The sequence below is a fragment of the Rattus rattus genome, chromosome 11 (genome assembly GCF_011064425.1).
Source record: "Rattus rattus isolate New Zealand chromosome 11, Rrattus_CSIRO_v1, whole genome shotgun sequence".
Classification (NCBI taxonomy): Eukaryota; Metazoa; Chordata; class Mammalia; order Rodentia; family Muridae; genus Rattus; species Rattus rattus.
The window spans coordinates 5,133,470-5,161,255 of NC_046164.1; the positions used below are offsets into that span (position 1 = coordinate 5,133,470).

Below are 27,786 nucleotides of genomic sequence, written 5' to 3' on the forward strand. Positions count from 1 at the left end.
TCTTTCTAAACCCAGCAGCCAGCATGCAGACTGGGTGTTGCAATGGATTCAAATGTGGCAGTAACAGCACACACGGCTGTACGCAGCCATCTGACTATTAACAACCTGTAAGTTTTGGTTGAGAACGAGGCAAGGGAACTAGCTGGTCGGCCATGTGAAAAAGAGGCACTTGGCTGGGGAAGCTCAGTGGCAGAGAACCCGTGAGGGTTAGCATGAGGCCCTGGGGTTCATCTCCAGCACAGTAAAAACAAAACAAAACCCCAACAGCAACAGGCAGCAGAGAACCAGCCACTCAAACGACAGCTCGCAGACGGCTTCTGTTCTCTAGCTCAGGCTGCCCTGGACTAACTCAGTGTCAAGCTGCTTATAAACTCAAAAGCCCCGAGTGTGGGACTGTGGGTGTGCACCACCACACCCTGCTAGGCATTCCAAAATCACTACTTAGACTTAAGGCAATTAAAAAAAAATGAGGCCTTAGCCAAAACTCTTTACATTAAAAAAAAAAAAAAAAGTAGTGCTCACCTGTCTACCGGATCTGTACAGCAGGAGCCTGTTTGAGCAGGGAAGCCTATGTACAAGTAAGAACCTCTTACTCTTGTAACACTGTCCTGATTGAGGAGCGCGAGTAACTCCCATCCCTGCAGTGAGTCCAGGAGCCCCAGTGAGCCAGGACTGAGGACTAGCTGCTACAAGGGAACTATTTACAGCTCACTAGCGGCACCATATGCACAGCTACCCTCAGTCAAGGGCTAGGGCTCATTCAGCAGCGACAATTAGCAGGCGCTCGACACCTCTATCTGAGTTAGAAGTGAACTCTTCACATCACGAGTATTTACATTTCACACTCCCACCAGCCCCACCTCCCAGTTAAAAATACCATGGCAAAAACGTTACTGTGGTTTACAAAATATAGCGTTCCTTGACTTTTTAATGTAAGCAAAGATTTACTAATTTTTGGCATGCTGGTACACACAGCACTGGGCAGGAAATGTCTAACTTGCTGACGAGTTACTTCATTCTTTTCCTCTTTTTCAGAAGTGCATCTCGCAGTGCTAGCTGCAAGAGAAGAGAAAGACCACGTCAAGAGTAAGAACCTGTCACATAACTACGTCATCAAGGTGCCAGACGGCTCAGTGGGTAAAGGCGACTGCTGCTGAGTGAGATAATCTTACCAAATGTCATTTCTTCCTCAGCAGCTCAGACGTCAAGGCATTCACGTGGGAGCCAAAACCCAGGGAATTAAGCTAAAAACAAACATCTCTTCCTAGCTAATTCAGGTTTACTTTAGAAAATATTTGACTCTATTCTTATGTGTGTGTGTGTGTGTGTGTGTGTGTGTGTATGTGTATGTGTGTATGTATGTGTGTGTGAAGGTGCACACACATGTCATGGTTCCCTAGTGGAGGTTAGAGCACATCTCTGTGGAACTGATTCTCTCTGCATATCATGATTCCTGAATTTCACCTGATGAGCCATCTCACCAACTCGGGTGTTAACTTTTTAATCCCTCTGTCGTGTTGTAGTGACCTTCTGTCTCCCACAGAGACAGCACTGCCTGACTTCAGGACAGGCACCTGGTCTTCTCCACTGGACTCGGCACTTAAGAGGTACAGCTTCCTCCCACTCAGGGGTTTCTAATCCTTCCCAGATAACCAAAATACTAAAGGCTATTAAGAACAGGAAGCAAGGCCAAGGCGCCATCTTAAATGTGCTGAACACAATTCCATAATTCCCAAACACTCATTGTCACACACACTTGAAAAAAATCTACCTTTTTACTTCAACGAGGTATGCGCTGACTTGTTTTGCTTTGTTGGAAGCCAGGCAGCGACTCACCCCTTCGCCCCCCGGCAGGCTGAATGAGAAAGACTGCGTGAACTGAAGGCCAGTCTGGGCTCACGCTTGTCTGAGACCCTGTCTCCAAAGGATAAAACCCACTTAGAGTAGATGTGGCCTGGCTGTACATCGAATGTCTAAACGTGTGGATTTCATGTCTCTCCATGCCTTCACTGCCCACTGGGACTATGACTCTCTTTGTAGGTTGTTGGGACATTTAAAGGAGAGGAAAAAAATCTCAACCGGGTCTGGCCAAGGAGGTATTCCTATCTCTTTCCAGTGCCTTATAGGCTTACACTTCACTCCTAGGACCTGCTCATGTGTGCTACTGAGAAGCTCTGAGTAGTTACGCCCGCGGGCCAGTGCCTGCTGGCTATAAACTTCAGACAGCAACTATTCCCAGTCTCAGTTCCCTTCCCTCTGCAAACACTAGCTAAAAAGACATGTCTAGAGTCCCTTCTCTGCCCAGGTGTACAGTCCCTTCTCTGCCCAGGTGTACAGTCCCTTCTCTGCCAGGTGTACAGTTCCTTCTCTGCCCAGGTGTACAGTCCCTTCTCTGCCCAGGTGTACAGTCCCTTCTCTGCACAGGTGTACAGTCCCTTCTCTGCCCAGGTGTACAGTCCCTTCTCTGCCCAGGTGTACAGTCCCTTCTCTGCACAGGTGTACAGTCCCTTCTCTGCCCAGGTGTACAGTCCCTTCTCTGCACAGGTGTACAGTCCCTTCTCTGCCCAGGTGTACAGTCCCTTCTCTGCCCAGGTGTACAGTCCCATCTCTCTCTGCCCAGGTGTACAGTCCCATCTCTGCACAGGTGTACAGTCCCTTCTCTGCACAGGTGTACAGTCCCTTCTCTGCCCAGGTGTACAGTCCCTTCTCTGCCCAGGTGTACAGTCCCTTCTCTGCACAGGTGTACAGTCCCTTCTCTGCACAGGTGTACAGTCCCTTCTCTGCACAGGTGTACAGTCCCTTCTCTGCCCAGGTGTACAGTCCCATCTCTCTCTGCCCAGGTGTACAGTCCCATCTCTCTCTGCCCAGGTGTACAGTCCCTTCTCTCCACAGGTGTACAGTCCCATCTCTGCACACGACTGCAGTTCCTATGGGCTCCACAATAAGGCTTCTAAATTCTGTTTAGGGCAGTGACATACTGACAAGGGGTGAAGCTTGCTACTTTCTCCTAGAGGGGTTGAGGGGGGTCATAGAAGTTTCAGGGACAACACATGGTGCATCTTGCACTTAGATTAGACAGCAATGGTCTAAGTTCAGCTGAGACAACAGGCAAAGCCAGGAACCCCACCCTACTCCACAGAGTAGGCCTGGTTGTCCTGGAACTCACTCAGGCTGGCGTCCAAGATAGTCTACCTGCCTCTGCCTCTCGAGTGCTGGGATTAAAGGTGTGTGCCACCACCACCCAGCAAGGGTTGTTTTACAACAAGCAAACCCTGAAGAAACTGCAGGGCAAGGAAACAGGCAGAAATGTTCATTTATTTCTCAGTCTACACAGCAAGATGACTGCAGGACGAAGAAACAACATTCTTAAACCTACACCTGTGTGCCCCATGGATTCTTTTTTTTAAAGATTTATTTATTATATTTATTATATAGAAGTACACTATAGCTGTCTTCAGACACCAGAAGAGGGCATCAGATCCCATTACAGGTGTTATGAGCCACCATGTGGTTGCTGGGATTTGAACTCAGGTCCTCTGGAAGAGCAGTCAGTGCTCTTAACCACTGAGCCATCTCTCCAGCCCACCCCACAGATTCTTAATTTAGTCGGAAAACCTAATCTTCAGAGAAATGGTCCAAGCCCAGCTTCTCTATCATGCTAAAAAGGGCATTCTATAAAACAGGAAGTGAGGGAGTGGTGCCCTAAGCTAAATTAAACCTTGTTTGAAGCCAAGTTGCTAACAGGGTGGCTGTGATCTCCTCAACCTAAGATGTCAGGAAGGCTCTGGAGGTCAGGACCTTTATTAATACATGTGATAAACACAGATTACAGGTAAAAGAATATAAGGCAGAGAGCAGAGTTCAGGCGTGGCACCTGCAGTCACACAGAGGGCGGGCTGCTGCACTCAGTCTTGGCAGCCTGTGTTGGCTAGCCACCAGGAAAGAGTTCAGAGACCATGCGGTCCGGAACTGGTTTCCTACAGTTGCTTCAGAATGGCATGTGATAAGCTCTGATAAGCTTCCACGAGAGAGGAAGCTGCACAATGTCCGTCTGCTTACTACAGCGCATCATGAGACCAGCAGGCAAGACCTGTAGCAAGGCCAATCTACTTTACAGGTCGGAGGACTACGCTAGCATGGGACAGGACCCCATGGGATCCTTCTTGCTTCTTTTACTCAGAGAAGATCCTGGGTCACCCACAGGTCACACGGTGACCGCTATCAACTCAGGGTTGAGTCTTTCCCACCCTGGCTGCTCCCAGCCCAGAACGATCGATCACTTGAACCCCGAGGATCACTGGCATGTGTCCTCAGAAGGCACCCTTCCTTCAAGCATAGGCTGGCTCAGCACCCTGGCTCCGTGACAAACCCACCTGCTTCTCCCGGAAGGAGCGTGATGTTTTTGACCGGACATTCTGGCTATACCGCATCATCATGAAGTTCTTCTGCTTTTTCTTCTCTTTATTTGTGGAACTGGAAAATGGATTTATTTTGGTTTTCTTCCTCACAAACTCCTTTCGGTCTGTCCTTCCAGCCTATTTGCACAAAGACATTAGTGATCAGTATCTCCTCATAAATAACACACCTCAGGCATTCTCTAATCGTGCTGTTGGATGCCAAGGACAGGACAGCGACAGGACACAGCTCTTGCTCCCTAGAACTCAGTCCAACAGAAACAAGGTTTGAGTTCAGTGAGAGGAAATGTCCTGATTCAGCCCGATTCCCAGAAAGCCAAGCTGTCTTTGGCACATGGGAAAAGAAGGGAGAGACATCAGTGTGTAGAAAGCATACAGGAGAGAGAACACGGGTTCTGAACGTATCTAATGGGTCTCCATTCAAACAGGACACAGGCGAGGAGAGGCTTTTGTGCAGTGGCATCTCCGGGCAGTTAAGGCACAGGAAGCAGCTGACAGCAGCCGCTTCATAACATGAGCAGCACCAATGAGCCAGAGGCTGGCTATGACTGTGAGCACATTTCTACTGCTTTAAACGTGACATTAGCACTGCCTTTTATCTTCTAAATTGTTTTGAGTGGTAGTCGCATGGCTATATACAGTTGTCAGAAATCTTCTAATGTAGTGGTACACATTTTTTTTTTTCTTTGTTCTTTTTTTTCGGAGCTGGGGACCGAACCCAGGGCCTTGCGCTTCCTAGGTAAGCGCTCTACCACTGAGCTAAATCCCCAGCCCCACACATTTTTAATCCCAACACTCGGGAGGCAGATACAAGCTGATCTTTAAATTCATGGGTCTATAAGGGAAGTTCCAGGACAGCCACATAGAGAGAATGTGTTTCAAAACAACAACAACAAAAATACCCAGAAGTCAAGACGAAGCCTCTCCCAGTAGGGCTTGCATGCGGCTCAGCTGGTAGAATGCTGCCTAGCACCAGCCTGGGTCCTTTCCCAGCATCACATAAACCAAGCATGGCTGCACATCTGCAAACCAGCAAGCAGAGGCAAGAGGGTCAGGAACCCAAGGTCATACTCAACTAAGGCTTTAGGCCACCTTGAGTTATGGGTTAGATAAGATTCCGCCTGCCTCAAAGCCAAACAAAAACACTTCCCTAACTCAGCACCTAATAACGGTGCACCTCACTCTGTTAAGTGTACCTTTAAAGGATGGAGAGAGGGGGAATTTATGGCCACACGCACTGGGGCAGTGGAGTTCACTGTAGTCGCTGTCTGCAAAAGGAAGAGCGGTATATGCCCTCACCATTGCGGTTGCTAGTCTCGTCTCCTTGTCGGACTTGGGCTTTTTATGAAGGCGTTCAATGTCCCGAAGAGACAGCAACTCCCCCCTGGACTCCTCGTCACTGTCGATGTCCAAGTATTTCCTTTTCTGGGCTTTCCCCGGGGCAGCATCCATTTCCTTCTTCATCTGGGCCATGCGGATTTTCTGGAAGTCATCCTGCGTTAAGACCCGACTGGTGCTGACGGCGGCGGCTTTGGCTTTCCGCTCCTCCATGGGCATGCTGTCCAGCTTCTTGGCCTTGAGAAGCATACAGACAGAAGGATAACTGACTACCTGCTGTTGTTTGAATTCTAACAGGGCCCAGCAAAGGAAAATGGCAGCCCTGCAAACACCAGCGTGCTGCAGTCACGTGGACTTACAACTGCTTGCTGTTCCTCGTCAGAAGAGTGGTGCACATCAACCCACTCACCATCCTCCTCCTCTTCACTGAGGCTGGCACTTTCCCATCCATCTGTGTGAAAGAGAACTCACTGCCACAGCTGCCCCTTCACACTGGGAAGTCATAGCGAGAAGAGATCAACAGCAAGGTTGAAAAGCAAGGTAAGGGGGTTGGGGATTTAGCTCAGTGGTTAGAGCGCTTGCCTAGCAAGTGCAAGGCCCTGGGTTCGGTCCCCAGCTCCGGGAAAAAAAAAAAAAAAAAAAAAAAAGAAAAGCAAGGTAAGGAGCCTCAAGTACACCACTGACCGACAACTGGGGACACTTAGTCCTATGCCATAACAACTTAATCTAAGGAACAGGGACTAGCACTAAGTATCTAATAATAGCCAAAAATTTCCAGTGATTTACCTAATTCTTACAGCTCAAAGAGAAACAGATTCTCAGTAAGAAACATACCAGACACTGGGTGAGGTGATGCACACCTTTAATCCCAGCACTCGAGAGGCAGAGGCAAAGGCAGAGGCAGAGGCAGGTGGATCCTGTGAGTTTAAGGTCAGCCTGGTCTACAAAGTGAGTTTAGGACATCCAGGGCTTTGTTACACAGAGAAACCCTGTCTCAAAACAAAACAAAACAAAACAAAACAAGCCAAAAACCCAGAACAAAACAAAACAAACGAAAAGAAAGAAGGAAAGAAAGGAGGAAGCCAGAAAACATGGTGTCCTCAGATCATGGAGAGCCTGTGTGATTCTCTGAGGCCTGCCATTTTCCCTCACAAGCTCCCCAGTCCTGCCAGGCAGCTCCAGGGGCTAGAGCGTCCCCAGAACGGGTAGAGACTGAGCAAGGCTCAAGCCCCCTCGAGAGGCAAGGCAAGGCAGAGGGCAGGCAGAGGACCTTCATCGTTTTCTGTATTCTCCTCCTTCTCCAGCTCTAGAACCTCTGCTCCCGGGATGTAGTCCTTGGCATCTAGTTCTCCATATTCTTGTATCCTTGCTTCGATGGAGGCTTCGGTGGGTTTGCCCTGAAAGAGAAGATGGTTTAAACATAGGTGCTTAGATTTTAAAACTCATTATGAAAGGCCCTGTAGGGTGTGAACACCATTAAAAATGTAGTCAAATAACAGCGACCTGCTCACATTTACGTCAGAACAATGTAACCCCCAGTACAGTAAGTTCACTTCCTTCTCACTCTCTTCTGATCAAATCTGCAAAGAACCCCGAACTGCTCCACTATCTTAAGTCTCAACAGTGCTACATCTTTGTTACACACACGCCTCCCTCTCCACTGAAGAGGCAGTACCTGGTGGGGCTGTGTCAGCTGCTCACGGTAATCTGTGACAGTGCACACACTGCCAGCTACAGACAGCCCTGCAGACCTTTCAGACTCGGCTGTCCATCACAGAGCACGTCAGCAGCACGGGCCGAGTCCCCCCTAAGCTGGAGACCCCTCCAGAAAGGGTCAGTCACCTAACATGTGAACTGCAGACCTTACCCTCACTTTCTGCGATCCCCATCTTCAGACTAACCTAGGTACATCTCACCTACCCGGAACTTCTTCTGCAGCATCTGAGGGTTCAGTGTCCGGAAGAGATGGATCAGAGTTCTGGCAGACATCATTACATCTGTGAGACACCACCGCAGATTAGAAAGTGTGAAGCCAGGGCTACAGTGAGGTAAACGTGAGTCACACCGTACTCACTGCCTACAGAGAGCCACCTGCTACTCACTCTTGTCTTTGTGTGTCTTATACTGAGCCAGGTCCTGAAGAAGTTCTTCAGTCATGGCCAGAGGACATCGTGCTGTGATCTCTTTTATAGCATTGATTCTAGAAAAGGAAAATGGATTTAAAATAAAAGAGTGCTGGGTTGGACTTTCCAGGCTCAGTCCCTAACCGTGCAGTGTCAGAGAATGTGAGGGCAAACAGCCCTACAGACTGACATTCCCACAGTCGCACTTCCTCTGCCAGCGTAACAAGGCCCGGTGTTGGGCATAACCAGTCACGGCAGTGTTTGCTCACCAGCTAAGGAGACAAGGCGTGAAGTCAGACTGGCAGGGTTAAAGGTCTATAGGGCTGTCACCCCAGCAGCAGTTTGCAAGGGAGAGACAGAGAAACTGCTTAGCCTGTTTAGATAGCCTGATTGGATAAACCTTCCTTCTGTAACCCAGAAGGGCTACAGAGCGGTTCACTAACAAACCACATGTGCTAGAAATCCAAGGTTTGGAAGAAAACAGACTTAGGTTGGTGAGGTTGTTTACGTGAGAATGGACAATGTTTTTATCTAGTTCCCTCTTCAGGATTCTGACCAATAACTGAAATTACAAAGCCTCCTGAGGAAACCACTTTTCTAGAGGCCACACCCACAGCTTCACTTTCTATCTTAGTACAGTAAATGTCCTCCATACCCTACGGTCATGACCTCCCCACCGACTGGTCCCAAGTACGTCCTACATACCCTACGGTCATGACCTCCCCACCGACTGGTCCCAAGTATGTCCTACATACCCTACGGTCATGACTTCCCCAGAGTTCTTGTCAGTGACAAAATTGTTGGCCACCGTCAGGAGCAAGGACTGAATAATCTGAGTTGGAAACAAAAGAGCAGAGTCAAGCAAAGGTCCCTGCTTCCTGTGCACGCAGACTCCGCAGTGCAGGAGCAGCCTTCCCGTCAGGGTGCGCTCTGAGAACCAAAGCTGAGAGAAAACCGTGCGCCCCAGCTCAATACTCTAGGTTATACTTGAGGTAAAGCTTACTCCCTTTAACACTGTTTTCTCTTTTACATTGTTTTGTGAGTGTGAGAGAGAATACACATGTACCTGAGTGTGTTCATGCGCACACCTACCAGGTGTGGGGAGGTCAAAGGACAACTAGTAGGAGTCAGTTCTCGGCCTCGCTGAAGCTGCTCTCCCATTTCTACTGAGCTGCACTTCCAGGCCGGGTGGCCTATGTTCCCTGGGGAGGCCTCGTGCCTCTACACCCACCTCTCGGTAGGAGGGCCAGGGTCACGGATGCGCACAGCTGCTTCTAGTGTAAGTGAGTTCTGGGTATGAACTCACGGTATTGGTTTTGTGGTAAGTACTTTTACCCACTGAGCCATATGGCTGGCCTGTAACACACTTTTCCTTTTTTAAAAAAATTAATGTTTTAGGTTGGCATACAAAGTAACAGGTTTCATTATGGCATTTTTTTATACACGCGTCATTTCTTTGTGATCCTTCACTTCCACAGTGCACTCTCTACTCACCTTTGCTTCTTCCCTCCCATCTCCCAAATAGTCCTGCCCCTGCTCTCTGTTTAAAGGGTTTTGTTCTGTATGTCATGAGTGTGTGTCTGTGTGCTGGTGGCCTCAGAGGCTGGGAGAGCAGCAGGCCCCTGGAACTACATGGAGGCTGTGTGTGACCCTAACTTGGGTTCAAGGAACCAAGCCTGGGTCTCCTGATGAGCAGCAAGGCCTCCTACCTAAGACATCGCTCTAGCCTCCACGTCTGCTTTCTTACCACATTTATTCCAATAAATTCCATTGTTCTCAACAATGACAAAACCAAAACTGTGCTTTGACACAAGACAATTCAATGTTCTTCTAATCAAAGGATTAAGCAATAATAATCACCATGAACCCACAAATACCCTTGGACCTTCCTAGTCATAAAACTTGGTTATTAACAAAGTCAGAGTCCTCAGCTTCTCCTTTCTCTGAACTGTACAGCTAACTTCTGTGTACATCTCCTTAGGAGTTAGGTCTCCTCTGTTCATTTAAAGGAAAGCCAGGAGAGACAACTCTGGGAAGAAATCCTCACATGTCAATGGTGGCACCCCTGCATACGCTCAACCCGGAAGTCAGGGGAAGTGTCTCACCTCTGGGGGCACCAGGTGATGAGAGGCTTGTGCAGCAAACAGAAGGATCTTCGTGACTTCTAAAAGCACAAGAGGCAGAAAGGGCACATGTTGTCACTCTATCTCCAGGGACTGCTGCATCGTGCAAGCAAGTCCAGGTGTCATGTTAACGTACCTACCTCAACTCCAACCCCGACCTGTCTGCTTGGCTCTCCCACTGCTGCTTGCAGGCCCTTTGCTCAACTGCGGCTATCAGAAAGGTATGCTGAGCCCACGCCTACACAGCGTCTGCCCCATGTGCCGCTGTCCTCACTTTGCTTCCCTCTTCCAAACACCTGACCTGGGTACTGCACCCAGCAGCGGGCGGCCAGACTTCTGTCTAGAGTACAAGCTCAGTGATGTGAAAACTAGAATTCTTCCTTTTTGTGATTTATTTATTTTATGTGTTTTTGCCTGCACATGTGTATCTGCTTTATGGTCACTTGGGGACCTTAGTGCCTCACACACATTCCGTTCTCCTTTGCTTTTTGTGCGCGCACAGAAACCATAAGGCCGTGTGCTGAGCTCACACCTATAATCCTAGCACTTAAGAGTCGTGGCAGAAATGGAAGGACCCTGACATTGGGGCCAGTCAGGGCTGCACACCAAAATCCAGTCTCAAGCCCCAAAGTAACCAAACGAGTCGCAAACAACTGTTGAATGAACTCAAATATACATATATCACATACTCTCTTCCAAGAGGCAACACAGTATATTAAAGACGGTGGCCTTGGAACCAGACACAGTGACTCAGGCCTGTGACTGCAGCACCAAAGAGGTCAATGTAGGAGGCTTGCTGAAGTCCAAGCCAGCCTGGGCTATAGAGACCCTGTTTCAAAAACAAACAACATCAAACTGGGTTGGGTGCATGCCAGAGACAGGCGGATCTCTGTGAATTCAAGGCTAGCCTGGTCTACACAAGAAGTTCCAGGCTAGCCAAGCATGCACCGTTAGAGTTTCTCAAAATATAAGAACAAAGCAAGCAATAGGCCATCACCAGTCACAAACACTAAATGGAGGGGCTTTGGGAAGACGGGCAAACGCTGATTTGTCATTTACTCGAAATGTTCCTGGACACTTTCTTTCTGTACTTCAAAGAGGTCATTTAACAATCCGATCCAACGACGTACAAAGAGCTCTTAGCCCAGTACCAGGTTCCTGTCAGAAGCTCACCTGTGCGCTTCCTTCCTGTCAACTTCCAAAGAAAAAGAAAGCAACCTTCTTTCCCTGCCTTTGCGGCATTGCTACTGAGAGTGCACACAAGGCCATGGAGAACATACAGTCCTGTTTCCACAAAGCTACAGTTAGAGGTGAAAACTAGAATTTTTCCTTTTTGTGATTTATTTATTTTATGTGTATGGATGTTTCACCTGCACGTGTGTATCTGCCCCATATGCATGCCTGGTGCCTGCTGAGGTCAGAGAAGGACATCGGCTCTCCTTACTGGAGGTGTGGATGGCTGAGAGTCACTACGTGGGAATGGGAAGTAAAGCCAGGTCCTGAACCAGAGCAATAAGTGCTCTTACCTTCTATGACTTCTCTCCAGTCCCAAAATTAGAATTTTCAACAGGAGAATTTATAAAGACTTGCTAAAAGCAAGTAAAAATTTCTTTAATTTTTATACTTAAAAAAAATAGGGGTACGTGTGTGGCTTTGTGCACATAAGTGCAGTACTCACAAAGACCAGAAGAGGGTCTTGGATTCCTCAGAGCCACCTGAAGTGGGTAATGGGAACTGAACTCATCAGAGCATGGAAAATAACCACTCCCGTAGTTAACAAATGGAGAAGTAAATCCATGGCTGATTTAAGGAAGAAACAGGCCTCTCTGCTGTCCTTTGTCACGTTAGGTCAGGGTTGGGTTTTATCTTCTGTCTGTTTGAGAAGAGCTCTGATGTACTCCAGGCTAGCCTCCAACCTGGCATGTGGTTGTGGCTGGCCTGAAGTTCTGATCCTCCTGCCTCAGCATTCCATTTTCCTTCTCTATGCAGAACACATAACTCCATCTGTCCTTAATGACAGAAGAACAACAGACTGGTCACTCATTCTTAGGTGGGGTCAGCAAGGAGCACACACGGGCAGTTAGTTACCTCTCTGGTGGGGCTGCAGGAACCTTTGCACGAAAGGGTAGAAGTTGAAGAGGAAAAGCTGTGGAGAGAAGAGCACAGCAGCTTTATACTAATAAACGTAGGCATGAGAGCTCATCTCCTATCATGTGCACTGGGAATCAATAAGCATCCTCACCACAGGCTAATTCACTGCTGCACTGACGCAGGGGAACACTTCTCCCCAACACTACCCTGCTATCTTACCACATTCGAGAGAAAGAGGTAAAGTAGGGAAAGGCACATAAAACCTTACTCTTTAATTCTGACACTGGCCTGGCTGCAGAGCTCCGTGTTGGTGTGCACAGAGAGAAGCGAGACCAAGACCAACACTGGTATTAAAGCTCCTGGGGACAGAACAGGGCAAATCTGAATGGCACTGGTGTTACTAGATTGCCATAAACTGACAGCCCTGACTCTACTGTCTTCTAGCTCAACCACGCTGGGGTAAGGACTGAGAACAACATGGTCAACCTTGTCGGAAAACTGGACTGGAGAGATGGCTCAGCCACTAAGAGCTGTTCCCAGTGCCAACATGGTAGGTTAACTCACAACCATCTGGAAGTCCCATCCCAGAAAACCCTAGCTCTCTTCTGGCCTCTGTGGGCACTGAGCACATGCACGGCACATTTTTTGGTAAAGGCAGCTATTCTTAAAGTATCAACACACCCACTCACCCACCCATCAACAAGTAGCTCATGAAATCCAATTCAATACGAAAGAAGTACCCAGGGAACCAGCATTACAAACATGATTCCCTACCAGAGACACCTAGAGGTCAAGAATGTCAGGTAGGGTTAGTCAGGCACACTGAAAGGCAGCAAGAGTCAACACAAGTGCGTGATTCATTCTGGCTCAGGAACATGCATTTGGAAGTAACAAGTGCAGACACAGAGCACAGACCAGTCACACGTGAACTCAATGTGCACACATCAGTGCTCACGTGCACCGGGGAAAGAACAGCGGTGGGTAAGAAGAGCTGTTTTCAGAGGGACAGGTTGCACTCCCTGCTCACTCTAACTGCAGACGGCCTTCCTTCCCCAAGCTGTTAGCCCACCCCTAACGCCTACCAGGACAGCGGGTTTCCTACCTCGTGAATGCCCACCAATCTGGAGATGAGGTTCATGAGCATCATCTTCACTTCGAACCTCTCCTTACAGCTCTCCAGCTGCTTCAGAAGCTTCTCTGCAAAGTCTGGAAAGAACCGAGAGTCACTGTGGGTTCCCGGCTGGGACAGGATTCTACCGGCACAGGGAAAGGGAGATCAAAGTCTCATCAGTAGGAAGACCAGTTCCGCACTCCAAGTTCAGCTTCAGGAGTCCTAAGGTTTTTATCCTTTAAAGACTGTCTCACTATGTAAGTAGCTGTCCCAAAACTTACCCTGTAGACCAGATTGGCCAGGAACTCCTGAGTGCAGAGATTAAAGGCGTGTGCCACTGCTCTAGGTGATCTCTTACTTCTTTTTTTTTTTTCTTCTTTTTTTCAGAGCTGGGGACCGAACCCAGGGCCTTGATCTTTTACTTCTTTAGAGAATTTATTTTTATTTATGTGCATGCTTGCATGTGTGATAAGCACATGTGTGCCGGTGCCCACAGAGGCCAGAGAGGTGCTGGGTCACTTTAGAGCTGGGCTGGTACTGTAAGCCACCTGATGTGGGTGCTAGGAACTAAACTTGGGTCTTCTACAAGCACAGCCAGTGCTCTCCCCGCTTGGGCAGCTCTCGGCAGAGGATTCCTAAGATCTACTTTTAAAGTAATCTTTTACTTACTGAGGCTATGATATATCATTTTCCCCTCCCTTTCCACCCTTTAAACCCTCCCATATATTTTCCCCTGCCTATTCCTACATACACAAATACACAGATTGCTGGGCTGTGTGTGTGCATGAGCCTCTACAGTGACTCTGGATTCAGTCTGCCTGAGGGTGTGGCCTGCAGACCACCAGCAACCAATCTACTTGGACTTTACTAGGAGTGCACACTCTGAGGCCACGCCCACAGCCTGATGAATCAGAACCTGCACTTTACCCAGTGATTTAATTAAGAAACCCTGACCTAAAAACAAGAGGAAGAAAACAGGAAGTAATAAGGCCAACAAGGAACTTAAAAGTGGTAATTATGGTACCTTGGGGATCATGAATCAGGTGAATAGCTGAAAAGTTAAACACTTCTGGTTTCTTCTTCTTCTTTTGTTTCTGAAAGAGAAAACAGTTTAAAACCCTTTGCTCAGAATCCTTTTGACATGACCTCCTAGCTAGTTTGTTAGCCTGTGCTCGCGCTGTGAGTCCTGAGGACCACGAGCCAGCCCTGTTAGACAGTCTGTGTGCTGTGAGTCCACCAAGGGAAGATGTCATGTTCCGCTCTATCACTCTTTGCCTTGTCTCGCTGATACCAGGTTTCTCACTGAACTTGGAGCTGTTTTCCCGTGACAATGGCTGGTTACCAATTTCCAGGGACCCACCTGTCTCCTCTCCCACCAGTGCTGGGGTTACAGATGTGCACAGCCACATCTGGCTTTTGCTAGCTGTGAACTCAGGTCATCATGCTTGTGCTGCAGCGTTCTTACCCACTGAGCCATTTCCCTGGCCCCACTGCACTAATTCAAAAGAAAAAGAAAAATGAAACAAACAAAAGCAACCAAAAAACTCCTTGATGTAAAAATCTCTTTTCATTGTTAAGAACTAAAGTTGGGAGTTCTGGAGAGATGGCTCAGCTGTTAACAGCACCGACTGCTCTTCCAGAGTTCATGAGTTCAATTCCCAGCAACCACATGGTGGCTCATATCTGTAATGGGATTTGTTCTCACATATATAAAATAAATCTTAAAAAAAGAAAAAAGTTGTTTTTGCCTTTTAAAATTAAGCTTTGGGGGTTGGGGATCTAGCCCAGTGGTAGGGCCCTTGCCTAGGAAGCGCAAGGCCCGGGGTTCGGTCCCCAGCTCCAAAAAAAAAAAAAAAAAAAAATAAGCTTTGAGAAGCCAGGTATGGTGGCACAAGCCTTTAATGCTAGCACTTGTGAAGTAGAGACAGACAGATTGCTATGACTCTGAGGCCAGTCTGCTCTACATAGTGAGCTCTAGGACTTCCAGAGTAAGACTCTGTCTCAAAAACAATTACAAAAAAGCTTGAAAATATACCAGCTATTACAAATTCATGAGCCATTAAAACGTGTGAGACTTAAAGACATATAACGGTTCAAACACTAGTAGCACCCAGAGGTCGGGGAGATGGCTCAGTTGGCGAAGGACTGCCATGTGGGCCTAGGACCTGAGTCTGGATCCTTCAGTGGGGTGTGATGGCGAACCCTGTAGCCCTAGCAGTGGGAAGGCAGAGGGCGGACTCCTGAGTTCACTGACCAGCCAGTCTAGCCACGTTCAGTGAGAGATGCAGAGTGATGGAAGTCACCAGTGTCGACCTGGGACCATCCACGCCGTGCTCACATGTGCCGGCACCAACCTCACACGCGCACACACACACACACAAAACCCCACAGAAATAAACTGTAACTCTCCCACCCCCCACGACTTTATAGAGATCAAACTAACGATTGTTGGAATAACTATCACCAAACACCAACACTTTTCCATGTTGTTCTAAGAAGTCAGGTAAAGTCAGTTGAACTCATTTACTACGTCACAATTCTGTCCCAGCTGATCAGTCTATTCCTCTAGAGTGCGGACGCTTACCGCTCCTCACACATACCCACACTCTAACCACTGCTGCTACACGCCCAGGCGCACGCCTCACCTTCAGCACTTTCATGGCCTTTTCCAGCTTCTTCTTGTTTTTGGAGCCCTTCTTTCCCGTGGCATACTGCACCAGCAGGTCTCTCGCTGTGGGCCCGTCGTCCTGAAGTACAAACCACACTGGGAAACTGGACACAGGCACATCTGTGCAGAGTCAGTGTACAATCCTTTCAACTGCATCCTTCTGTTCTAGAGATTCCTTTTTACGTTCATGTCAGTGTGTGCGTGTGTCTATACGTGAGTATGTGTGTGCGTGTGTCTATACGTGAGTATGTGTGTGCGTGTGTCTATACGTGAGTATGTGTGTGCGTGTGTCTATACATGAGCATGTGCACGTGAATGCAGGCGCCTTGAGTCCCCAGGAGCTGGAGTTGCAGACGTCTGGATGTTTCATAGATAACTTCCCGTCTTCACGGTGGGGACGGTGTCCTGCAACAGTGCGTGTGCAGGTGTCAGAGGGCAAGGCTGTGGAGCCCACTCTCGGCTTCCAGCTTTACTTGGGCTATGGAACTCCGGTTGCTGGAACTGCTCTGAAAGTGTCTATATCTGCGGAGCCTTCTCTTGGGACCCTACCTTTCGGTTATTAAACTTTTTGTACACACCTTCTAATGAATACAACTTTCAAAATCAGGAAATATGCACACGTACAAAAGTGGCTGCATACTTTGCACTGCAGCGCTGAATCTGTGCTGAGATTTAGTACTACTTTTCATTTCCCTACGTATGCATTTAGGAAACTTCAACAGAAGAATGCGCAGTGTAAAGGACATTCATACTCTGGGATAAGTGGTGGATATTCACCAACCTAAACAAAATGGAGCTCTGCATACACCGACATAAACCAGGCGCACTGCAGCATGTATGTGTTACGTACCCAGCTTCTAAAAGCTTACAACACACACGTCTACCTGTACAAACATATATAAATGCACCAGAAAAGACATGAGTTACCCGGAAGGAATGAAATATGACAGAAATAACCCAAGGTCAAAAAGCACCAACAAACTGGGCACTGGTGGTGCACGCCTTTACCCCCAGCACTTGAGAGGCAGAGAGGCAGGCAGGTCTCTGAGTCTGAGGCCAGCCTGGTCTACAGAGTGAGTTCAAGAACAGCCAGGGCTACACAGACAAACCCTCTCTAGAAAAACGAAACTAAAAAATAAATAGAAGAAAAGAAAAAGACAAAGAAGAAAACCTTTACTCTGTGCACATAATTATCTGAAAGTTTTTACAATGAAGCATAGTAAGAATTTATCAGATATTAGTGATCAATGCTAAAAGGATTTTTGTGTGTGTGTGTCAGAGTTGGTGTGTGCATGCGCATGCGCACATGTGCACATGCACGCACACATGCATGATGCCTGCAGATCCATGTACAACACAAGAAGGTGCTGAATTCCTTGGAGCTGGAGTTAACACAGCTGTGAGCTGTCTAATGTTTGATGTGAACCGAATTCCCGTCTGCAAGGGCAGGAACTGCTCTTTTCCACTGAGGCACCACTCTGGTCATGTATGTATCTAGCTATGTTCTAGCTATGTATTTTTAGAATGTTTATTGAAAAGAACTTCTTACTTCTTCTAAGAAAAATTGTTTTATCACAAATCTTGATTAAAGACACTGCACATCATTCTCCTTTCTCCCCTACTTTTGTAATGTTGACATTACTTCCAAAAACTGGCAGCACTTTTTTCTAAAGGTCTTACAGTCTGTACTCAGAGGACCAACACACGAGCAACTGTGCCACCTGACATGCACAAACCCACCTCGGACTCTGAGTCACTGTCCTGCTTCTCTTCCTCATCTTTTCCGAGGAAGAACGTCAAAGCAGCAACTAATATCTAAAGACCAACAAGGAAAAAAATCAGCTGTAAACACACAGATTTCTGTTTATAGTTTCACCACACATACATACACTGTTGTGCCTGAAGCAGAAAAAAATCTCTAAGGTAGGAGGGAGGCTAATTCCTCCTTTTTCATGATTTTACATATTCCACAATGCCACATACTCCACAACATTAACTAGTAGGGGAGAGGGGTATAGCTGGACGGCAGGGCAGAAGCTAAGTCCAATCCCTGGTTCCAGCCCCAGCTCTCATTAGAAAAAACCTGGCTTCTGTCATACAAAAGGAGGTTAGCGCTCCCTTGACAAGGATGGAGGAGTCCGGGCCTCAAACACGCATGTAATTGAGGCACCGGCACCTGGGTTGTGCATCAAACCACTGCCTTTACACACGTGTCTAGTATTAAACACTGACTTAAACAGACATCGGACAGGCTTTACACCTTTGGATAGACTGCCAAGATGTCTCCATGCCACCAAGAAAGGCGCTATCCCGGTCCTCATTATAAGTTAACACTGTCTTTGAGTTCCTCTCAACTGCCACAGCTCAACACAAGAAAGGTCAGGTATCAAGGGCAAATTTCTGCCATTATTTTGCCAACATCATCCAGTTGGGCCTGGCTTTTACAGAGTTACTTTCCTGGCGGGAGCGTCAGAAGTGTCAACTAGAGCTGCAGCATTTTTAAAGCGTGATGCAGTGAATGGTGGCCCTGCAGCTCACCTTGGTGATCTTGGAGAAACATGCAGTTGTAATAACATTGACAGTTTTGGCATCGTTCCTGGAAGAGAAAATCGCATAAACCCCACCATGAGTGCTTCTGACATTAGGATGGTCAATCCTAGCACTTAGATGCTCAGGCATTAAATGAGTGAGCTCTGGGAGAGCACTTCATCAAATCCCATCAAGATGAAGAACATCTGGTGCCAAGGAACCCACTTAGAGTAAGTGTTACCAAAACAAAACCTAAAATGCCAATAATTCTGTCGGAAAAAACTACAGTACAGCAAACCCAGAGCTAGGGAGATGGCTGGTGTGGAGAGCATTGTAGATCCCACAATTCGTGTCAGGGAGGCATGGTGCCTGTTGGCAGAGACGGGGTCCACAGCCAGCTAGATTAGCTAAAAGAATTCAATCAGCTTCAATCTGATTGAGAGACCTTGTCTTGACGTTTAAGGCAGAGAGCAGATGAGGAAGACAGCCAATGCCAAGCTTGACCTGCAATCCTTTCCCTCGCTACACACATGCATAGCATGTGCAAGCATGCGCACCCAGAAAAAATAAAACAAAAGTTTTAAAAATTAAAACAAAAAGGAGCAAAATCCCAACTACAGCTAAAAATGGTTTACTTCAGCCTATACTTCATCACTGAGGGATTTCAGAACAGGAAGTGAAGTGGAGGAGCGGAAGCAGCGCTGCTCACTGGCTTTCCTCCTGTTTCACTCAATGTCTTCTTAACAACCCAGGAGCACCTGCCCAGGGAGGACCCTGCCCACCATGGCCTGTGCCCTCCACATCCACCACTGAGTAAGAAAAACCACCACAAACTGCCCACATGCCCACTGGGGTTCCTGTTCCCAGGTTACGCTACCGTGTGCTGAGCTGACAAGAACCAACCAGAGTGCCTCTGTATTTTATGCCCAGCTTCAATGTTTTATAAGTATATTAAAGAATGTAAGATTAAAAATAAACAAAAAAGATACACTTATCTATGAGCTCTGTGATCATTATAAATTAAAAAAAAAGTTTAGTTCTCATGCGAAAAATTCTTGTATGTGTTACCAGATGTTCCTTCTGTAGAGTTCAATCATCACATCCAAAGACATCTTGGCTGCGGTTGCATTGCTGTCTCTCAGCATGGTGTACATGAAGTTCTGCAGCACCTACGGATCCAGGGAGAAGCCAATGCATGACTGGCAAAGAGCCGAGAGTGCAGGGGCAGAGGGTGCAGGAGTGGAAGGTGCAGAGGTGGAGGGCAGAGGGGCGGAGGGCACTTACCACGTTCACTTTGTTGTTCTTGTGTTTGGCGTTGATGTTCTTGATGTCAGTCACAATATGTGTGTACAGAGTCTGAGGAAACAAAGCATTCATATTAAACCTAGGAGCACAATTTTGTTTCTCCACTTCATGCTCTAATAGAAGAGATCCAAAACAAGCAAGCGTTCAAGAAATCAAACGTGGAATTACCCTAGAGAAAGAAAACCCATAACCCTACCTGCTATACGAATAGTCACAGGCAAAAAGGGAGAAGCAGCCCAACGCCCATTTGCAGATGAATGGGCAAGCATGTGGCAGAGGCATATAGTGGAATACTGGCAATCAAAAAGACACAATCATGTACACTATAATATACATTGACCTTGAAACAGCATGCTAAGACAGCCACGAAAACAAGTGATGTGTGACTCCACGTAAGTGAAGCATCAGGAACAGGTAGAACTATGTGGTAGTGTTCCACTCTTCAGACCCACAGAAAGAATGCTCAAGGGAGCCTGGGTTAAGGTCAGTGAGATCCTCCCTGAAAACTCAGGGCTGGGATGCAACTCACTCAACAGGCATTTCTAGCAACTGCAAGGACTCAATCTCCAGCGTTGCCAGAAACCAAGAAACAAACAGCACAGAGGGTGGGAGAGCCGTGTTAAAGGCATTTGCTGCTCTTCCAGAGGGTCCAAGTTCAGTTCCAGCACCCACAGTAACAACCATCAGTAACTCCAGCTCCAGGGGACTGGATACCTACGACCTCATAGGCACCTGTACTCAGGCGCATAGCCACACATGGGCACACACAACTACATATAACTAAAAACAAAAAATCTCTTTAAAAAGTATGCTGAATATTATTTATTGACTCATTTATAGTATATGGTTCAGCACACTTTTAAAAAGATCCTCTTTTGTGTATGGGTGTTTCCCCTACATGTGTGTGTATGTGCTCTGTGTGTTCACTGCCCAGAGTCCAGAAGAGAAGGTCAGGTCCCCTGGAACTGGAGTTACAGAGAGCTGTGAGCTGCCATGGATGTCTGGGAAGCCAGGTCCCCTGGAAGGGCAACAAGTGTTCTTAACCACGGAGCCACCTGTCAGCCCCAACCTTTTTTTAAGAGAAGCAAATATCTAACTGAATGCATTGACAAATCTGTGGCTATAAAATCACTAGTACCCAAATACAGTCCCATGGATCATTTTTAGATCACAGCTTAGACCGGAACTAGAAATGCTCCAGTCAAATAGCAGTACTCTCTTAATAAATGCTATGAGGGATTAACTTGATGAACACAAATGTAGGTTTTTCTTTCTGAAATTTGTTTCATAAGCCTTCAGTTCTTGGACTTAAATAAACAAATAAAAAGTAATGGAGAAATGCTAACAGCGACAGAGCATTAAGCTTTACTGTGTGGCTTTGGTTCCGGCCAAGAGCAACTGTGCCCTCCCTATGTAACTGTTCCGTGCAGCATGGTCCTGGAGAGATTTGGGTTGGGCACCAGACTGCCTGCAATTATAGTCATCTAGCCTACCACATGGATGCTGTCCGACCAGAGACACAACGTCACTCATCTGCACCTCAACCTGTCTATCTGTAAAGCATTAACAGTGAAGATTTTTCTCATCACTCTCTTAGGCTTTTGTAAGTAAAACATGACTCAGGTTAATCCCTGTCCAGAGTGCCATTCAGCCTATTTCCTATGGAAGGACTAGCTATCTCTGACAATATCCGACAACGTTAAGAATTCCGTGACCGGGGTTGGGGATTTAGTTCAGTGGTAGAGCACTTGCCTATCGAGCGCAAGGCCCTGGGTTTGGTCCCCAGCTCCGAAAAAAAAAAAAAAAAAAAAAAAAAAAGAAAAAGAAAAAGAATTCTGTGACCTCAGGACTCTGCTGTGCAAGCTCAGGAAGAAAGGGGCGTGGCTAAACCTTTGCTCCATACCTTCCGCAGGAGCTTGTCACGGCAGCGCAGCAGCTCAAAGAAGAGCTCTAGCAGATCCGATGGATTGATGAGGTTCTTATTTCTCAGTAAGATCAACGCTTTGCAAAATGTCTAGGGGGTAAAACACACCAAAAAGGTGAGGTTAATCAAATGAGAAAACATAGCATGCATCCCATCTCTGCCCTCCCCGGCCATCAAAAAGATATTTAGCAGGAAGGCACTCCGGAGTCTCCCACGACCATGACATGCACAGGACAGCGTGACTCTCCTACCATGCGGAGATCGGGGTCCAGGACAGTGTGGTTGTAGGAGAGCAGGTCCTTCAGCTCCTGCGGGAACTCACTGAGATGCTCCGGGTAGCAGTGGCCAATCTGGAACAAAGCAGAGCTGTTCTCAGGAGCTGCTTTCCCCTACCTTCAGGTGCACATTCACATGGTCAGGGGACGGCTGGGTCACAGAGGCAGTGGCTCGATCACCAGCTTTCCCTGGAGGCTGTTTCTGCTACTTTCAGTGTCCCTGTTGATTCTGTATGTGGCGCAAGTGAGAACTTGCCTGTATGATGAACAAAAAATAATTTTTTTGATGATTTTTGTTCTGTTTGGCTCTGTGTTAAAATTCATCAAAGTCCTCCAACATATGTTAGGAAGAAAATAAGACCTACAAGAGGAAAGGCTGTAGAAAAACTTAACTTTTCAGAGAGGGTGGTAATAACCCAGGGGAGGGAACTTATGGTAGTGCCAACCTCTGCCTCACTGAGAAACCTTCTTACCTGTGCCATGAACATCACCAGCTCTGCGAGTTCTTTGCTGGGTTTATTGGGTTGTAACTTGAAAATCTCCATATTGGATTTATAGTGATTATATTGCTGAAGGAACTGCAGGGAGAAAAGAACAGAGTTTATTCCAGTCTCACACAGTACCAAGCTGGCACACAGCTTTGCCAGTGGCACAGAGAAACTGAGCTAGAATCTCAGGCACCGCATGGCTCACGTGAACAGAACTTTAAGCAGTGCGGTAGAAACATGTGTCAGAAATTCAGTTTCTGGCCTTGTTCTGCCATTTACTATCACATGACCTGTGTATGAACGGCAGAAAAATGCCAGGCCAGGCCAGTTAATGTGAAGTAAGCCTGAAGGACACGAAGCTTTCCAGTGAGATCTTTCCCTTTAAATACCCAGAAAAGCTTGCTCCAGACAAGACACGTTAACTATCAAACACAGGTGGGCAGCTCAGTGGCTAAGAGCACTTGTCTTTGCAGGACCTGGTTCACTCCTAGTGATTTGAAACCATCTGTCATTCCAGTTCCAGGGATCAGAAGCCTCTTCTAACCTCCAGAGGAGCCAGGTATGCACAGTGCACATAGAACACATTGTAGGCAAGACACACATACACAGTCTTTCAAAAATGGGAGGGGGGAATCAAAGACAGGGCCAGAGATGGCTCCGTGTTAGCGTGCTTGCTGTGCGAGCCTGAGGCTCCAAGAACAGAAGCCAGTGCCCATGGAAAAGCCAACACCTGCGCGAGGGGCAGAGAGGAAGGAGGGCTCTCTACCAGCTCAGCTCCAGGACCACAGGAAGAATGAGACTGGGTGGAATGAGAGACTAGGGCACACATGAGTGCATGTGTGTGCACATACTAACCTCCCCCCCGCCCAAGCCCAAACAACAATAAACCTGAGGGTAACGGACACATGGAACGTGTATAAGGGCCCAGCACACACTTACTAAGTAAGCACTTGGTTTGTGCCGAGCTTTTAATTTAATATATGCGACCCCATTTCACTGTAACTGTAAATGGAGCCCATTCCATGCCCCATAGCTATCATCCTCCCACAGATCTCATTGCTCTTGTGGAGCGAGGAATGGAACTAAGGTGCTCAGGTATGTGAGAGACGTGTCCCACTGCTCAGCTACCCCCATCTTCCCACAGTTAAACTGTGTGTCAAAGATGACTCCCACACACACCCCAAGTACTCTTTAATCCTCAGCCTTTAATAGCCCCCGGTTTATTGAAGCGCAAGAGTTAAAGAGCCAACCCCATGCTTCAGATATTACCATCGCTCCCTTGATACTATAATCCACAGGAGTGAGAAGGCCCCAAACTCTTCAAGTTCCTAACCTAGGCCTCCTCCCGATTCCTTCACTGCTCCACTCATGGACAGACAGACTCATGGCCACAGGTCTGCTTGAGCTGAGCAGGACACCACACTCTGCCCTTGATGCAATTTGTCACAAGTGTCCGAAGCCGCAGTCTCTCATTCTAACCTCCACTCCAGTATCCCACAGTACCCAACAGTGGTTCTGTGGATGAAGCCAGGGCTTCCAAGTTTTGGATCCTCTACAGTGAGCACAGCTCCTTCCTCCATGGCCCTTTCCCTGTGGAAAAGGCTGTGACCCACCTGCATTTCCCACACTACACTTAAGTGACAACATTCCTGCTCCAGTTCTTTCCATGACAGCTTCTGTGAGTCCTGTTCTCCTGTCTGGGCCCAATACCACCACTGCAGAACAGGCTTCCCTGCCCACGAGACTGTTGCTGTCAAATTAAAATCACGCTGTCTTTTGCTGTCTTTTACCTCGCACTAGATCCAGCACGCAATGCCCCCCCCCCCTGTGGTTTGCCTTGGAGTTATCTGTATTTTGATGCTAATTCCACTGCCCCAAGGACAGCTGCCTAGGTACTCAGGAATCCGGTGACTTCACCAGAACCTCACCATTGAATTTGTAAAGTACAGGTGAGGGGCATGTACAGGATAGAAAAAGGCCTGTCATTGGAGGAGAAGGAAGGATGGGCGGGAGAGAAGTTTGAAGGAAGAGAAGAGAGAGGAGGAGAGAGGAGAGGGAGGAGAGGGGCTGAGAAGCCGTGGCAGAACAAGATGGCAGGTGATGTTAAGATTCTGCTCTGTGTATTTACAGGTTGTTATTCTCAAGGGATGGATGGTACCGGACTTTGTATGTTTAAGTGAGCAATTATATCTTATCAATTGAATCTAAGATTATTGTGTTGTGTGTTCTTTTATGTGAGGATATGAGTGTAGGAAAGTGTGCGGCTGGGCTGTGTTTCCGCCAAGATATCTAGGAGATGTCTTGGGGCACCGAGGTGCGGACCTAGCGGAGTAAAAGACATCCTTACTTTTTTATTTTTATATTTTTACAACAACATGCCCCAAGACATCTGGTGGACATCTTCATCTCATTCTCACCAGCTTTGCTCCATCCCATATCACACTGCGGATGCCTACTCTCTGAGCCTGACAGCAATCTCTCTACCCATCTAGTACTCAAGGCAGGCTGCCACCATGCCAGACATACACATCCCAATTCCATGGTAGCCCAGTGTCTATAGCCACCACACACTCTCTTGAATTCAGCTAAATCACCACATGAAAGAACACACAACACAATAACCTCTGATCCAATTGAGAAGATATAATTGCCCACCTAGACATACAAAGCCCTGTACATATCCATCCCTTAAGACTATTCATAACAACCTGTAAATGTGCAGAGAGGAACCTTAACATCAGCCTCCATGTTCTCTCAGCTGCTTCTCTCTCCTAACTCTAGTCTCCTCTCCTCCCTAAAAATTTTCTCCCGCCCATCCTTCCTTCTCATCCAATGACAGGCCTCGTACCATCTTGTACCTGTGTTCATCTGCATAATGACAGCATCCTACACAAGAGTCTGTGGCCGTCTATTCGACATTCTCACCTAGTCTTACCTTACACAGGTACTGTCCTCCTAAGAACAAGAGTCCAAAAGCTCAAGGCTCCGTTATCTGTCTTACTTGCCACTGCATGTTCAATGTCTACAAGTGTATTGACATAAAACCCGGGCTGTGTGTTGTGTGTGTATGTGTGTCTGCACATAGACTCAAGTAAATGGATGTGGTGGCTATTACCTTTCTAAAGGTTGTTATTTAACCTTCCTTGGTTACATGGCAGGTCAGAAACAGAACCAGAGCTTTGGGTCAGCTGTAAAACAAATGGTCTCAAGCATCTGCTGAGAGGATCCTGACAGTACAAAAAAAGAACTGAGAAACGGGAGTGTCTGTGATGAAAAGAAAGCAGGACCAGGCCAGTGAAGACAACCGCAGAATGGCAGAAAGGCTTCACCACTATCTCTCGGATAGGAGGATAGTAGGTGGAATACAAGAGAACCGTATAAACTTCAAAACACATCTTCCCATCAATAAACAGACTAAAGGACTGAACTGACAATTCTCAATGTAAATACAAATGCTAACAGCTATGTGAAAACGTGTGCAACATGCAAATTAAAATCATCCGAGATTCTATTTCCCCTCAGTCAGAATGGCTGTCAGAAGGGAAAAAACCGACAACCAATGCTGGACATAGAAAAACAGAAACTATATCCACCCGCCTCACACAGGCATGTATACACACCACCACCACCACCACCACCACCACCACCACCACCACCACCACCACCACCACCACCACTGGTGGGGATGCAGAGTCATAGGAACACAGATACAAACACTCAGAGATACAAATGCTCACATGCATGGACACACAGGCATGCACACAGCCCACTGATGGGAATGAAGCCTGGTAGAATCACTATGGACAAACTAAAACTGACCTTCTCTATGGCCTGATATATAATAAAAGGACTCCGATCAAATAACACAGACACACTTGCACATTCGTGTTTACTGGTGCACTGACCACGACAGCAAAGAAACAGAGCCAGCCTCTATGTCCATCAGCAGAAGAACATGTAGTTTAAATGTGGTGCATGTATTTATTTGTTCCAGTCATGAGCTGAAACCACGACAATTGGGAGGAGGTCATTATGTTGAGAGATTAAGCTGGAGGGCTTAATTAGGGCTGGAGAGACGGCTCATGGTTAAGAGCACTGGCTGCTCTCTTCAATGTGTCTGAAGACAGCTACAGTGTTCTTATATATAATAAATAAATAAGTCTTTAAAAGAAAGAACGCGAATTAAAAGAAAAGAAATTAAGCCAGATTCAGAGAGGTAGCCCATTTCCTCTCAACAGCAGGTCAGACTTAAATGTATGTTTGTGAAATTAGAAAGGGGAATATAGGAAGGGATTCTTTTTTAATGTGTATTGAGTGTTTACCTACTTGTATGTATGTGTACACATATGCCCAGTGTTCAGAAGCCAGAAGACTGGTGTAGGATCCCCTAAAACTAGAGCAACAGATGGTTATGGGTACCGAACCCGGGTCCTCTGGAAAAACAGCCAGTGCTCCTAACCATTGAGCCAACTGTCAAACCCAGGAAGAAGAGATCTTAAAGGCTGCAGGGAACTGAAATATATGTGACGTGGATACAGAGGTGGGGGCTGTGTGGGGACAGGAAAGGGCCAGTGAGGGAGGGAGACAGGGAGGATTGGGAAGGGCGGTGTAGAAGGGGACAAGAGCAAAGACAAAGGCGTGTATTAACCCATCTACCAGGTTAAGAGTACAAAGTCGCCGCTTACATTTCGTGGTTCTTGTTAGTTCACCCACTTGGGAGTGTGCCAAGTCCCTCACAAACTGGGCCTAATAGAATTTTCGACCGCCCTTTTCCCTCAAAGCATCTTCTCAAACCTAGCTCAGGCTGGCTCCCAATGAGTTTGAACCGTGGCTTAACTACATCTTCTAAACTCCTGACTGTGGCCCTGGCATTTGAGAACTCCTTGCTCTTCTTGGCAGAGCTTGGGGCACTCGGGAGCGGCCATCTGTGGAAAGCACTTTTTAACACACGACTCATCACTGTATGTTAAGGGCTAATTGGAGTTTTAGATTCGAGGCGGCCGACGGCTGGGGGCAGCCTCTCCACCCGTCTCCACGTCCGGGAGGCGGGCGGATAAACCCGGAGGCAACAGGTTTTAGAGTGTGTTTCAGTGTTGGTGGGGTCAGTGTTGGCAGGGAAGCATATTTACAAGCGGTGGGAAACAAGTCCTTAGGAACGTTCCTTCCCAATACCCCGTCTCCTCCCGTGAGCCCCCGGAAGCTCTCGGGAGCATCCCGGTGAGCCGGCTCCCTGTCCCACCTCCTCGACATAGGCCGGCGGGTCCCGCTTGATCAGGTTCTGTAACTGCGGAAGGTTGCTGGGCAGCTTGTTGTTGTTCCTCCCGGACATGGTGGCTACTAGACAGACTCCCTGGAGAGCAGTTCCTGGAAAACGTAGGCCTCTGTCAGTCTCAACC

The 27,786-nt window shown here is 47.4% G+C and overlaps 1 protein-coding gene and 1 pseudogene across 1 annotated transcript; one reads left to right on the plus strand and one right to left on the minus strand.

Annotated features, from left to right (window-relative positions):
• Positions 1 to 894: 894 nt before the first annotated feature.
• On the minus strand, positions 895 to 27,786 carry Sdad1 (SDA1 domain containing 1). Its single transcript, XM_032916628.1, has 21 exons — positions 27,630 to 27,786; positions 22,376 to 22,480; positions 21,879 to 21,977; positions 21,607 to 21,717; positions 19,683 to 19,754; positions 19,467 to 19,567; positions 18,408 to 18,465; positions 17,610 to 17,684; positions 15,847 to 15,948; positions 14,226 to 14,295; positions 13,193 to 13,296; positions 12,088 to 12,145; positions 9,982 to 10,040; positions 8,632 to 8,708; positions 7,856 to 7,953; positions 7,674 to 7,750; positions 7,024 to 7,150; positions 6,113 to 6,204; positions 5,715 to 5,990; positions 4,374 to 4,535; positions 895 to 1,056 (listed from the first exon to the last, which is right to left on the minus strand). The coding sequence occupies exons 1-21, from the start codon at positions 27,717 to 27,719 to the stop codon at positions 1,009 to 1,011; spliced, it is 2,061 nt and encodes a 686-aa protein (XP_032772519.1). The 5' UTR covers positions 27,720 to 27,786; the 3' UTR covers positions 895 to 1,008.
• On the plus strand, positions 17,960 to 18,074 carry LOC116913012 (annotated as a pseudogene).

Bases quoted from the DNA above. Each gene is read 5' to 3' on its own strand.
- Sdad1 (XM_032916628.1), bottom strand. From the start codon at position 27,719: ATGTCCGGGAGGAACAACAACAAGCTGCCCAGCAACCTTCCGCAGTTA. The intron at 12,146-13,192 runs GTAGGAAACCCG...TTCTCTCCACAG, and splicing joins GATTGGTGGGCATTCACGAG to CTTTTCCTCTTCAACTTCTA. The intron at 7,151-7,673 runs GTAGGTGAGATG...CTTCTCTTTCAG, and splicing joins TGCTGCAGAAGAAGTTCCGG to GGCAAACCCACCGAAGCCTC.